This window comes from Sander vitreus, chromosome 13, assembly GCF_031162955.1.
Source record: "Sander vitreus isolate 19-12246 chromosome 13, sanVit1, whole genome shotgun sequence".
Taxonomy (NCBI): Eukaryota; Metazoa; Chordata; class Actinopteri; order Perciformes; family Percidae; genus Sander; species Sander vitreus.
The window spans coordinates 2729633-2744288 of NC_135867.1; the positions used below are offsets into that span (position 1 = coordinate 2729633).

The following is a 14656-nucleotide window of genomic DNA, read 5'->3' on the forward strand; positions in this document are numbered from 1 at the left end:
ATTAGTATATAATATAATAGTATATAATATATACTAATACATAAACATAAATACACACATACATACATACATACATGTAAAAAAAAGAAGAAAAAAAACTGTATGTATACACATGAATATAGATATACACATACATATATACACACGTTTATATCTCTATCTGTAGCTATGTTGCTTTATGTTACTTTATACGCTTATTGACTAGCTCTTTTCTTACTCTTTCTTACCTTACATTTGACTGTGAGCAACTGCAACTAAACAATCCCTGAGGGGATCAATAAAGTATTCTGATTCTGACTTCATCACTGGGGGATCGGGGCTAAAAGCCAACAAAATATTCCATTGATCAGGTTGCAACATTTTCCTCTCCATCTAATGTAGATGAGTGTCACAGAGTGAGAAGTGTTTTCCCGGCAGAGACTCAAAGGCTTTGAGACACATTTAGTCATGGCCATTGATCTGCACCCGATGCCTTGTTGATTTGATGTACCCGAACGCTTCAGTTTACTCACACGTAGATGCTGCTGTATTTGCACTACAGTCGATCAGAGCCTTGGGGTGAGGGCCAACCGAGTATTACTTTGTTATTTTCTAATGCTGTTAGCTTGTACTTCATCACAAGCAAGCGATGGAATGTAAAATTTCTTGGCGGAAAACAAACCAATCTGGCAACAGTTCTGCAGCCTGCCAATTCAAACAGATGACCATGGCTAGTAACTTTGAAATGTTACCCGCCAAAGTACATTTTTACCCGCGAGTTGGGGGTTGTAAATTTAAAGCCCTGCATGTAATGCTTTGAGAATCAACAGGATCTTATACTGTATTCTGAATTTTACCTTAAGCCAATGAAGGGATGCTTCATGATGGACATCTGGTGGAATTTCCAGCGGCTACGGAGCAATCCCGGAAGTGGAACGTCTTGGATATAGACTAGCCTAAACCTCATCAAACTGCGACCGTTTCACAACATTAACGATGTGTTTAACGACCGTTACGTTCTCTGGTTTAGATATGAGAACGGAAAACGTTCCTGTGGGTCTTATTGGAGCGGCATCGTCATATGGTTCGGAGGACTTGTGGGCAACCAACTGTTATTTTAAAAGTACACACACTGTATCCTATCACAGAACATTGTCTTGTTGCTTCATATTGTGAAATCTTATTGGGGAGTCACCTCACTGCCCACAGGAGGTCATGAATAAAAATGCCAGATTGAAATCCCGCCTTCCGGACAGCAAAACACTGGCCTATCACAGTAAACAGAGCATTTCTTTTTTTTGAATTCATTTTTTTTCTGAAGCAGCAGCTTTTAATATACGCTTGTTTTCCCTTCATGATGAAAGAAGGAAGGTTTTTAGTTTAGAAAATCCCCTCATCATGTATTCCATCCAAGTATTCTTTCCTATCAAAAGTGTGTGTGAGTCGGTCTTATTAGGGAGGCGAGCTGAGGGCCGCTGTGCGCGCTGACTGCAGCCGTATAGATCGGCCGAGTCTCACAGATTATGTCCATTGATCGGACAGGAGGGGTTTTGTAGTTTCAATTGACGGCGGCCTCCCGGCTGATGTTGTGTTCTTTGATTTCAGGGGCTGAAGGAGCCGTGTTCAGCAAATCAGTGGAGACGCCTCACGTCAGGGCCGAGCCTTTCAAGGAGCTAAGGTGAGTCAGCGTGTGTTCTTATCATAGCACACAACAAATACATACGTAAGTGTGCCAAATAATGGGTAATCAGCCATAGTAAATGGGGCTGCACAATATACTGTATATCGTTTTTTTAATCGTCATCGCGATACCAACTGGTGCAATAAACACATCGCGAAAGGCTGTGTCTTTGCTAGTTTAAGTCAATAATCCGTCCTGCGCCCGCGTCGTTTAAATAGCAAATGCACCTGCGCCCATCTGTGCGCCCATGGGCGTGCTGGTCTTACAGGGAGGTGTGTTCAGGTGCATTCTTGGCGTGTTTGCACTCGCACATGCGCAGTAGGTCATATGTAGATCATGTCAGCTAGCTAGCTCCATAGACAGCAAAAGAATAGCTGTTTCTCCAACTTTGGTCAGTTACAAGGCAGGATTAGCTGGGAGACTTCTAAATGAGGGCGCACATGTAAGTAGTTCTTTTGTAGATTATGGTGAACTTGTGTGTGTTGTAGCAGTGCTTTGCTATTGAGAACGAGGTAGCATGCTAGCGTTAGCATTAGCGTTAGCATGCTAACGCACAAGCCTAGGCTCATTTTACTAATCTAACTAAAAAAACACTTTTTGGATGGATTTTTTTCAAAGTTTGTATGCGTGTGGAAGCACCAGAGACACAAAAGAACCCCCAAATCCCAGAAAAAGTGTTTTTTTCATAATATGGGCACTTTAACAACGCATTAGTAAAATGAGGCTTGTGCACAGCGCGCACACTATGCTTGTTACACACACAGGGATGCATAGCAGCACACACACATGCAGAAGATTAAAAATAAAAATATTACAATGTGAAATAGTGTTATATGATCTGCTTGCGCGCTTTCACTTCATGCACAAGCAGATCAGTTTTGCCATCATAACAGCAATGCGCCAAATTCCAAACGCGCCTGGCTTTTAAAGGGAATGGGAGATGACACTGATTGGTTTATTGCATGTTACGCCCAAAACACACCTATGAATTAATGAAGACACTAAGGTCAACCCCTTCCGCCGTTAAACTAGCAAAAGTGGATTTGCACACGCCCTAAACGCACCGACACCAGGCGCTTCACGCCGTGCACTTAGCACGTTAAAATAGGGCCCTTTGTGTTAGTTAGGGCTCGTGTAGCCTAACATGTAATTTAAGGTGTTCCTGTTCAGAGGAGCAAAATATGGGAGGAGTTATGGCATTCATCTGATTTCTCATTACTGATTGACCATAACAGCAGGGGAAATGAAATCCAAAATGTAATGTCTGGACAAATGAGTTTAGGGCTAAATTTGGTATTTTTCATTAAATACATTTTCAGTTAGCCTGTGTTTACTATGTTTTTCTATGCACCAATCTACTAACAGAAAAAAAGTATTCACACACACGTACACTTGACAGATGCTATACATAAACAGTGCAGTCATTTACACACATTTAAAGTTTAGTGCGTAACTTTTTTTTATAATAACGAACGTCCGTTACATTCAAGCCATTGCCAAATGAGTTGCTACAAAGCTAATTAAGACTATCAGCTCTACACAACTCTCTCTGTATTTCTCAGTATGACTATGTTCAGAAGATTGTGTCGTCCGGCGACTTTCCCGTGCAGAAACTTGAGTGAAGATAATGACCTCTTCTGAAGAGTCCATCATGTTTTTTTTCAATCCTCCGTGTCCTCCTTGGCTACTAGCAACTGCATGGAGGAGGGGTAGGGGTGGTGTGTGATCACGAAAGGCTTGTATCATGTGGACGCACCGACAGTTTTGTTGTCATTACTTAGAATTCCTCATGGGGGGGGGGCAGAAACTACGCACTATAGCTTTAATATTCCAGTTCTAATCACAGAAACAGCACATTTAGACTTTTCTGCCAGTATTTGAGTTTGTGCTGCATTGCTAATGATGAATCATCGATCCTTTACTAATAGCTTTACAATCCAGTTTGATTGATCATATGTAATTAAAAGCCCCTTTTTCTTAATATAATTTTGCCCAAAGAAAAGAATGCTGTGTCTAAAAAAAATTGCACTAAAGGATTTAGGATCTATGAGCTTTCCAAAATAAAAAATATGCATGTGTTTCAGCCCCGAGGTCACAGTCAACTTACTCAAGTGCATAAAAGATCTTGACACCTTTCAATTGACTGGGGAGGGGAAAAAAAGTGCCAACCCAGTAAACAGGCCGGATTTAAATGTAGAAATCTACGAAGAGGTGGAAAGAGCACTTTTCCATGGGCAATTAGTGCTCCAGTCCATTAATGTCCGTCTGACAGAGCCTGAATTAGTGCTGTGTTAAGTAATCTTCAGATCAATGGGTCCAACTCAATGTTTTGATGCCTCATCTTTTCCCCCATCTTCTTTTTCCTTCTTCATCAGTCCCTCTCCACTTCCAAATCAACACTCAGATGTTCATTACAATCAACAAAAATCTCAACATATCCTGTATCAAGGGGGGGAAATGAACGAGAGAGATAAGATAAGAGAGAGGACTAAAGAGAAGCAGAGAGAATCCAGAGCAAGATTTGGCTTAAAAGAGAAATTATTTTCAGACTGACACTAGAGGAAAGGGAAGGGAAAAAGATGATCTGAGATAGATGGGAAGAGGTGAAACGGAAGATGTCTATTCGGACATATTTTGGTGAAACACTGACTATTTGGAACATACTGATCATACATATGGACAGCTGAGAAGTGGGTTATTCTGCAGGGGTGGTAATGTGCTTTGAAATGAAATCAGGAGAGTCTTGCTGGAGTTTGGGCACTCCCGTCGTCTCAATCGTCATAAAACTCAGTCCAAGTCAGTCTTTTTCCCGACAAACGATTCCGACAAAATCAAACAGGTTTAATATTATCTTAAGTCTTGGTCGTGAAGTTAAATCATGTGAACATTGTCAACAACCAATGGGTGCTCTCCCTCCAGAACCAAACAGGAAGCAGCAACAGCTAGAGCCAATGTTGTTTATGGTTGCTATGGCGCCGCGCTAAGCTAAACGCTAAAAAGGAAAAGTTGTTGATTTTCAACCCTTCTAATGGGAGTCATCCAACGGGAGTTTTACCGGTGATTACCGGACATTCATCTGCATGTACGGAGGAACAGAGAATCTGCAAACTTTCCCTTAAGTTACCAGCTAACGCTAGCGGTATCTAGCTAGCTTAGTTAAATATTTCAAAACAAATCCAGTTGTAGTCTTGCAATGAGTGACCCTGCCAGATCCCCAGTCTTTAACATTATGACATTATGTCTTTAACATTAGATGTGAGGTGATTGTCTTTAGATGTGAGATGGTGTCAGACTTTAGTCTCAAAGTCTTCTAGTGTATGGTAGGCATTAGTCGTGCACACGGTGACTCAAACCTCGAGATGTGGGACTTTAGTCTTTATTTTTTTAGGAAATGTCTGACTAAGCTGAGCATAACCTTTATATGTAATATCCGTATCCGCTGCGCCAACCACATGAGAGAGTTTAACAAACACGTCGACCGCACCCGCAGCTTCTTTGCCATTCATCAGAAGCTTTTTCTTTAAAAAGTTGATACCACATGGCCCAAACAAAAGAAGCGCTGAATGCAAGATATGTGGACTCCGAGACTTGAGACTTGACTTGGACGCTAGCTCAGAGACTTGTTTGCATCTCTAGTGTGATGTGAAAGTGGTTACTCATACTGTAGTTATGAAACCAATCATCATAATCACCAAATCTGCGGAGCTTTTGAGCCTAATTTCTTTCTCATTGTTTTTGGTACTTTAGCCTGGTCCTACCAGACTGTCTGGCCACTCTCCATTGACAAGTGTTAACTTCCTTGAAGGCGGGTACTCTGGTGAAGTTTAAAACTATTGGATCTGCCCAGAGACACTCTGCCAATCTGCCATAACCAATCGCTAACGTTTGGTCGTGACGTCGGCTTAGCATCGCTAGCGTTAGCCTTAGCCAACTCCTTCACCACTAACGGAGCGAGCTGGAAAATCTAACTTTTCCCGAACCCCGTGGGGAGGAGGGCCACAACATCATGGCCACCAACACAACTCAGCAAAGATTGTTCTTGCTCGGGCTTTAACTTCTGGATATTCGGCAGCGTTGCCACAACGGACCGAATGGCTTCGCTCGCATCTTTCTCCGCCGCCATTACGGAACTACAACTCAAACTAGCACACAACCTCAACGTCAGAGTTCTCAGCCACTCCCTCTGTTCGCTGATTTGACCGTCAAATAATTGGTCGGAGAAAACCCAAGACTATACCGCAAACCCAGACGGTGTACTGAAGGAAAATGAAAATTGGGCGGAAGTACGTAGGAGGGTGGAGCCAGGCTAGGTTACAGCGGCCAAGCTCTAAAAAAAAAACCCAGTGTAAACTTCCTGCCCAGCACCGCTCGAAATTGGCGGACAGCGCTGCGCTTAAAGTTCTTTCACGAACTGCCATGAGACTGGGTCATCAGGGCTGTATGTCTGTCAGATAAATGTTCAGTTCTTCTGCCCCAAAGTAGTCAAAAAAATCCACCATATCTGTTTGCCATGAGGGGACAAATTACAGCCACCTTTCAAGCCGAGACTTTGATGATCACAGGATTGTGGGTGGACTTTCACTTTAAGGCAGAAAGGTGTCCCAGGTTATCAGCTCCCTGACAGGTGTGTGTGTGTGTGTGTGTGTGTGTGTGTGTGTGTGTGTGTGTGTGTGTGTGTGTGTGTGTGTGTGTGTGTGTCTGTGTGTGTGTGTGGACAGCCAAGGATGTCTCCTTGGTGTAAACGTCTTGTATATCATCTTTCTCCTGCCTGTGCTGTCAGATGTGATGACATTCAATCAGAGGAGAGAGAGAGAGAGAGAGACAGTGAGAGAGAGAGAGAGAGAGAGAGAGAGAGATGTTTATAACGGGACAGAAAATGAGAGAAAGGAGAAAGAAAGAGGACGAGGAGAGAGAGCTACAGTGCTGTGTGACAGTGAATGAGTGAGAAGAAAATGAAACCCATGTTTGTCAGCATACTTATTATGATATGTTGAACCCCTTGACTGCTTGGTGAGTCAAATACGTGACTATGCACATGCGTGTTCTATTTCATCCTTACAGTGCTTAACACTGGCATCATCCAGGATGAGGACCCCAGACCCAAATGTTCTTTGGAGAATTGTTTGATTGTTTCGATCTGAATTGAAAGAGGGGCAGAGAGGGAAAGACTGTGAGGTGAAAATAAGAAAAGCTACAAAGAGATGGGAAAAGAAATGACAAAAAAAAGTGCAAAGTGGAAACGTTGAAGAACAGAAGGCAGGAGTAAGAAGAAGAAAAGAAAAAGAGGTTAGCAAGAATGAAAGAGCTTGATCGGACAGAGTATAGGCAGAGTGGCAAAAAAGAAAGAAGAGAATAGAGGACTTATTGTTTTTTTGTCAGAATGAGACAGGGTGAAAGACGAGAAGTACGAAACTAAAAGAAGAAAAAAAGACGAGGGATGGAGAGATAATACGGAGAAGGAAAAAGAGCTTTATGTGACAGGGAAGAAATGCCGCAGAGACGAGTGTGACGGAAATTAGGGGGTTGGATAGAGAAGGACTTTGATGACAAATATCTAATAACAGTATTTCAGTGGCGTGTGCGCACCGAGATGCAATGTGATTCATCAATCAAGGCTGTTTTTCCTTTCAAGAGCCTTCAGCCATCATTTCAAATAATACAAAAAAGTGGAGAAAAAAAAGTCCCGTCAGTGATGCGCGGCTCATTTACCAGCTCCTCTCCAAAGCCCCTCATCATGTGATTGTCTGTATAATTTGACAGTCAGAGTCGACGGCGATGTGTTTTTATTTCTCCCTCCTTTTCGCTCTTCCCCTGTGTTTGTGCGTCTTTCGTTGACAATCGGTCAATTGAGAATGAAATATGGCACAAACTATCCAATAATGTCAGGAAAAAAACGGGGGGAGCGAGCTCGTTGGAGCATGGCTAAAATGTAATCTTACTCTAATCTCTCCTAACCCCTTGGCAGGTAGCAATCGAGGACTCAAATCCCATTTTCGGGATATGATATTAACCCCAAACGCACACACACACACACACACACACACACACACATATACACCTTTCTGAAAGAAAATCCTCGAGGTCTGTAAATAAGATTTGAGCCTCTTGCTCCTGCACACACTTTTTTGAAAGCGTAACCATCATATCCATCTGCGAGGTAATGCCTTGTCAACAGGATATGTCCTTGCATCCCACAGACGCCTTTGTAGAAGTAAAAAAACGGCAGCCCCTCTGAATTTGATAGAATACCTTTATGATTTATGTCCGGACCAATTCCGAGCACAGATAAAAGGAATAAAGATGAAGCAATACGAAGGACGGTGAATTTTGGGACGTGGCGCAAGAAAAGCAATGGAAACAGCAGCGAGGAGGAGGGTTGGGAGGTTTATGTATTTCTTACGAGGGGGAAATGAGATGTGAAGTGGCTCGCTTTCTGCGAGAGCTGAGAAGCTAAGAAAGTTTTCACATCATCAAAACATTGATAGACTCACATTAGACGCTCAGAAACTCAATTTTGGTGACGTTTGTCCCAGAGCTCTTCCTGTACGGACAGTTTTTAAGTGTCCTGCAATCTTCCCTCTACAGGAGAATATTATGGTGCTGAGATTGAAACCGCGCTGACGGACGGAAATGCACAGCGGGAGGTTAAATTCAGTATCACCCGGCACAAAGTGGGACATGTTCACGACATGTTACGTGACACGGAGACAGTTATACAGGGTTTCTGCAGGTTTCACCAAGACAAATTTTGAACCTTTTAAGGACCATTATGAATGCAATTTAAGACCTTTTATCACGAAAAAAAAGTGTACAAAAGGAAATGCTGTCACAGAATTATTTGCAAAGTAAACTAATTACATGTAAGTATCTGGCCGCCCGCACACCCAACGTTCCCAGTTTTGCTTTCTTGCATAAGAAGTAGTGGGCTGTAAATACATTGTCAACCAAGCCTTAAATTCAGTTTATTCAAGCCAAGTATCGCTAAACTTGCACTTCCCTAGCCTGGATGCCAACCGAACTTAGCCCCGCCCACAACATTTGAGGTCGGGAAGTTCGGTCTGGACTTGATCCGTTGTGGAGTAACTATGGTCGAACCAGAGCTGTTCAGACCAATCAAATTGTCAGGGCGGGCTTTATACAATGATGGACAAATGATCAACAAAGATGGCTGCCGCTGGAGAACTGAGATGTGTAGATTCCGCCATCGTGTCTGTTATAGAAGATATCGACAGCGCATTCATTTTAAAAGAGGAACAGAGAACCGCGATCAAGGCATTTGTCGATCGGAAAGATGTTTTTGCCATCATTCCTACGGGATTCGGCAACGTCACATACTCCGTTGCTCTGATTGGCTGTAGGTCTATCCAATTGAGTGCAGAGGCATTTACTTTCCTTATTCGGTTGAAACACACCCCATAATCACAGCCCAATGGAGCAGCATCTGACTAGTATTCTGACTAGAATCTGAGTATGACGACGACTAGGCTAGGTAACCGGCCCTTGCCTACTCACATCACTCTGCCCTTCGTCTTCTTCCATTCCTCTTGTATTCTCCTCACATGCTGTTGTCCCTCTTTTTGTTTTATTGTGCTCACTTTGCTTTCTTCCATGTTAATCTCTGACTCTAAACTTCCCTCTAGTCGCTCTTGTCGGCCTTGTGGTTTGATTTATCATAACATTTGCCTGCAGAGGCCATTATGAGCAGTTCATCATCAAAGAGAACTGCAACAATAAAAAATTAGAATTCAGGCCAAGAAGACCAACACTTTCCTCATAGTCCTCGTAATGGGCCGCATATTACATCACTTCGAAAGAGGTGAAGACTCAAGGTGGTCTGCAGAATTAGTCCATGTCCATGTTGCCCCCGAAGTGGTCTGCAGAATTAGTCCATGTCCATGTTGCCCCCGAAGTGCAAACAGAATTAATTTACACACATCCAAGAATCTACGTATGAATTTTCATATATGTACGTAGACATTTACACGTCTAATTAGTGTACGAATGGGAACTTTGATAAGAGAAAGCAGGTGGTAGTATTACTTTACATTCAAAGTGGAAATTATGGAGCTTTTACTGCATAGTTTGGAGTTGTTAAGCACGCCATTTCATTGTGAAGAACAGAAGTAGGGTCCTGGATGTGTTGACAGCAATGATGTTCATTTGGGCAAATTGTTAATACAGTTATTACCCCGGAAAACCAGCAGCGCCCAGTGAGTTTTTACAGCGGGGAGACATGGGTGTCTGAGTATGGCAGGGTAATCTATATCGCTGACGTTTCATTTCCGGGATTGTTCAGGTGTCGCCAGAAATTCCGCCGGATGTCCCTCATTTGGCCAGATGTCCGTCCCCTTCCTCTTTCTTTGTGTTGGCATTCTAACCTCCGGTGGATTCATGAGGACTGTGGTTAACTGCTCCTCAGATCTCTGCAGGGTAAATCCAGACAGCTAGCTAGACTATCTGTCCAATCTGAGTTTTCTGTTGCACGACTAAAACAACTTTTGAACGTACAAGTTTCTTCAAAACAAGTTCCTTCCAGAGGCTAATTTGCGCGTTATTATGGAACCCACGCAACTTCTAGGCAAGAGCCGCCCTTCAATAGCATTCACACGCTACTATTGGCCAGGCGTCCATGCTTACGCTAGGTAACGTAACCTGATTTGTTCAGGTCCTATCCCCTGACCAGTCGGCTATCCTAACCTTAACCACTCAAGGTCAATGCCTAACCCCAACCAATCAGCCTGCTTCGTAGGGTGGGACTTGCCTAGAAGTTATGTTGGATCCATAATAACGCCTAATTTGCAGAGGCACCGTTGCTCCGTCCGGCGATGATGATTGTGATTGGTTTAAGAAATACCTAGAAACCAGAGCACATTTTCCTCCCACTTCATCTCTTGTAAAGACAAAGCTAAAGTAAATGGTTAAAACGATATATTGTTAGAAAGGGAATGAAGTTACACTTTAGTTTTACACCTTTACATTACCTGAAATCATTACAAGATCATTTATATTCACATTTAGACAGCTATTCTGAGCCCAAAAGTGTCCCAGTGTGGAACACAGTTCTGTTAGCAGAAGAGAAAAAGCAGAAAAGATAGGTAGCAAACCATATCCATGCCCCATGGCATTCATCTTGTTATTCGCCCCTTCCCTTTCTGTCCTCTCTAATGTCACAGTCACACCTTTCTTTTCCCTCTTTTCTACCATCGCCCTCACACCTTCTGCTTACACTAATCTCAGTCATTGGTGTGTTCCCGGCTGTTCTCAAAGCCCTGCGAAGCAATCAGCTGCACTTGTATTGGCCGAGATTGCCATTTAACCTATGAATTTGCTGCGTGACGCGACGGCAGCCCATTCCCACTCACCATAGCTTATATGTTTATAACGCCAAAGCTTTCTGATCACTGTGTTCACACCGAACGAGAAACAGTTGCAGATCATTTGAAGGAGTCGAAGGACAAAGGAGTTACGCGTAGAGCAGACGGAGAGTAGGAAAGCTGCCCACAGGTTACAGACAAGTCAAGTATACAATCCCAAGTCATGTAAAAAAAAAAATCAGTCCTTTCCGTTGTTATCTGAAGGCGGGCGATATGAGGAGGAAGCGTGAAAAGTTATTAACCTTTGATCCCTGTTGCAGATATGAAAAGCTGCCAAGAAAAAAGGGAGCGAAAGGATAAGAGGATGTAAAAAAAGTGCTAGAGAAAAGAAAAAAGAGAATAACATGAAACTTGATTAATCCTTGTGGGGAGATGAGTTCGTGGCAACCATAAAAGAAACAGGTGACAACAGGGAGATATAGAAAGATAAGAACAGAAAGTAAAGACATATAGAGATAGGAGAATATGTAGTATTAAAACAGGTGGACAGAAAATAGAGGGGAGTTAATATGTGACAACAATGGCTTGTCAGTAATCGGTTAGGTTACTTTATCACATGCTTTCTTGACTTTAACATTGTTTTTGTACATTTATAGCTTTCAGTGACAGTTACTTGGTTAAATCTAGATGTTTATGAAATATGAAGAACTGTTTATAGTAGAACGAGACAGAAATGAGCGTGAAGGAAATGGAAAAATAATTCACGGAGACTGTGAAGAGGAAATGAAAAGGAATATATAACCCTGCGACAAAAATATTTCCTTGCCGGAGTCCCTGAGGAGCAACCTGGGAGAACGAGGGAGGATGAGAGAGGCCTTAACATCCACAGACACTAGGGGTGGAACGGTACATGTATTCCTATTGAACCAAAATGGTACGGGCGTCACGGTTCGGTGCATGAATTTACACTGAGAATACACGGTATAAAAATAAATAAAACTTGCGTGCAAATTAATTAATGTAATGCCGAATCTAATGTAATGCGGAACTACTGTTAGATATGCGGGTTCTTTAGGGACACCTAATCTGTAGGTCCGCCTTAGCTCTGAAGTTCTGGCGCGCCGAGTCGGGTATGGCTGCAGCCTTGAGACCTCCCGTCTCGTGAGAAACAGAGAAAGAGGAAACGGCAGGCTGACCGAGAGAGGAGTCAGACACAAGTAAACATAGGAGCTGCCAAATATCTATTCTGAAGCTGTAGGGGGGGCTCTATAGAGAAACCTGCCAGCAAAAAGCCAGAAAACAGCGAAGAAATGGTTGTTTTTCAATTTTTTTTCAATTTAGATTAATTCTTTATTGTACAGTTTACTTCCTTCATTACATTCAACTTTTTTTTAATTGACCACAGTCTGAGAGGACAACGTACGACAATGTATGCTTTATCATAGTTTTAGCTAATTAGGCAAAAAAAGACATTGAAGGTTTAAACAGGCCTCCAGGATGTCTGCTGAGCTTTGAAGCAAATTGAACATTGCGGCCAATGGTGGAATTGCAACTGCCATGACGTGATGCCCTCTGGACCAAAAATACTTTTTTCCTATAGACCTAAAATGGTTAGGCGATGTCTGTAAATCAGTCTTTTGGAGCATCGCAACCCCGGCGAAATGAGGCATTTCACTATCAGAATTTGATTCATTCAGTCCGATAACATTTGGAAAGTCTAGACGATTAAATCATTTAATCCCTATTCAAGTTAGCAGAGCGCTAAACCGGAAGTAGCCGTCTCGGTTTGCGGAGGTCTCAGGCACAGTGCAGAAGCAGCATTGATCATCCGGCTAATTTTTGGCTCCATAAAGGCTTTATGCTCCACTGAGCAACTCTCATAGGAATAAATGGGGATCTGCCTCCAACGCTGTATCCAGTTCTTATTATGCATCCATGGCTTTAAACAATGGATAAAGGAAAGATGGTTGAATCTCTTTTCCTCTTCTCCTCTTGTCTTTCACCACACCATGAAGTGGCATGTACCAAAGTGCTTCATGGTATGGCAGAGAAAATGAAAATGAAAACTACCAGCCTGGCATTTTCCTCCAAGGTAACAGGAGTTTGAACTCAAACACATAGAGGATCTTAACAAATAGAAGTTGGGTTTGCTATAGTTTTTTACCACTGTAACATGCAACCAGTTACTGCTAGTCTCGCATTGCCAGACCTTACTCCAAGGCACTGCGGAGGAGGGTCTGGCTGACCACTCAGCATTCCTGGATAGGATAGGAGATGGTTTATTGGCATTTCTGTCAACCAATCACAATCATCTTGGGTGGCGCTAAGTGTTGGACCGAGCAACGGTGCCTCTGCAAAATAGCCTCGGGAAGGAACTTGTTTTGGTGGAACATGTGTACGTGCAAAAGTTGTTTTAGCCGTGTAACAGAAAACTCCGATTGGACAGATAGTCTAGCTAGCTGTCTGGATTTACCCTGCAGAGATCTGAGGAGCAGTTAACCATAGTCCTCATGAATCCACCGGAGGTTAGAACGCCAACGCAAAGAAAGCTGAAGGTGAGGGACATCCGGCCAAAAATGAGAACCTGATGGAACCTCCACCGGAACAATCCCATAAATGGAACGTCGTCGATATAGACTAGTGTACTGCAGCTCGCCTCTCTTCATCCTCTGGGAAATTCAGGTCACCACTTGGGCAACTTTGTTCATTGAACCTTGCCAGGAGCAAATTCAGAGAATGACACCAGCCGCAGCATTAAAAATAACATAGTTGGGTTCATCCACTCTTCTACTTCTTGCTATATTTTTTAGTTTTTTTACTGTGTTGGGAATGTAGCTACAATAGGGAAAGAAAACACCCCCAGAACCCTTCTCTCCATGCTGATCCTTCTTTACAGCTCCCAGCTTGTGACTGAGAATCCCAGTTGCAATAAATAAACCAATCAACAGAGTACTCCAAATGAACATGTGACACATATACATAATACTTACCTAGACCCCAGAACACGGGTTTACATGCACAGAGACAACTGTCTCTGTGCATGTAAACAGAGCCTTTAATAGCTGCTCCTCGCTCACAACAAAAGCTCACAATCCTCCAGATGAAAACAGTGTGTGTGATATCAATGGAAAGCTTCCCTGTGGAGAAAATATCACATTTTATCCACAACTGCGGTGGTGACAGGAAGACAGGAAGTCTACAGAGACCTACTCTGCAGGTCTGGATCTACTGAAGCGTTTTTGACACCTTTGCTGCTTCCTGTAAAGGACCGGCTCGTGGCTCCGAGTGGTTTTGTCAAGATGTGAAGTGGGCTGATTTGTAATCCTCGTACAAACTTTTGTAAGCAGCCGCAGAATGCAGGTGGGCTGTAGTGTCAGATCCACTCACTTTATTTTCCATTCATGGCGGTGGGTTCTTGCATGTTGTATCTTTTGTAGGGCTGCAACCAATCCAGATTTTTGGGGTTTGGCCAAATACCGAATCCACTGGTTAAGATTCTGCCGAAACCGAATACCAAATCCTACTCCCACTCCCACTCAAATTTGACCCGAGGACAACAGGAGGGTTTACTCTTGTGTTCTGAATGGGAGAAAAAAGTTCTAACGGGAACAGTATCAAGGGAAATCACACAGGTCGAGGTGTTTTCACTGTTGACTTGTTAAACTGTTTCACTGGGTTTTTT

General features: G+C 42.9%; 1 protein-coding gene across 2 annotated transcripts in view; it reads left to right on the forward strand.

Moving 5' to 3' along the window:
* The window catches only part of sgcd (sarcoglycan, delta (dystrophin-associated glycoprotein)), a 176479-nt gene that overhangs the window by 147592 nt on the left and 14231 nt on the right, over positions 1–14656 (forward strand). For both annotated transcript variants that reach the window (XM_078265891.1, XM_078265890.1), the window contains exon 6: positions 1585–1657. In XM_078265891.1, the coding sequence (XP_078122017.1) occupies positions 1585–1657 (73 nt within the window). The remainder of the gene's footprint in view (positions 1–1584; positions 1658–14656) is intronic.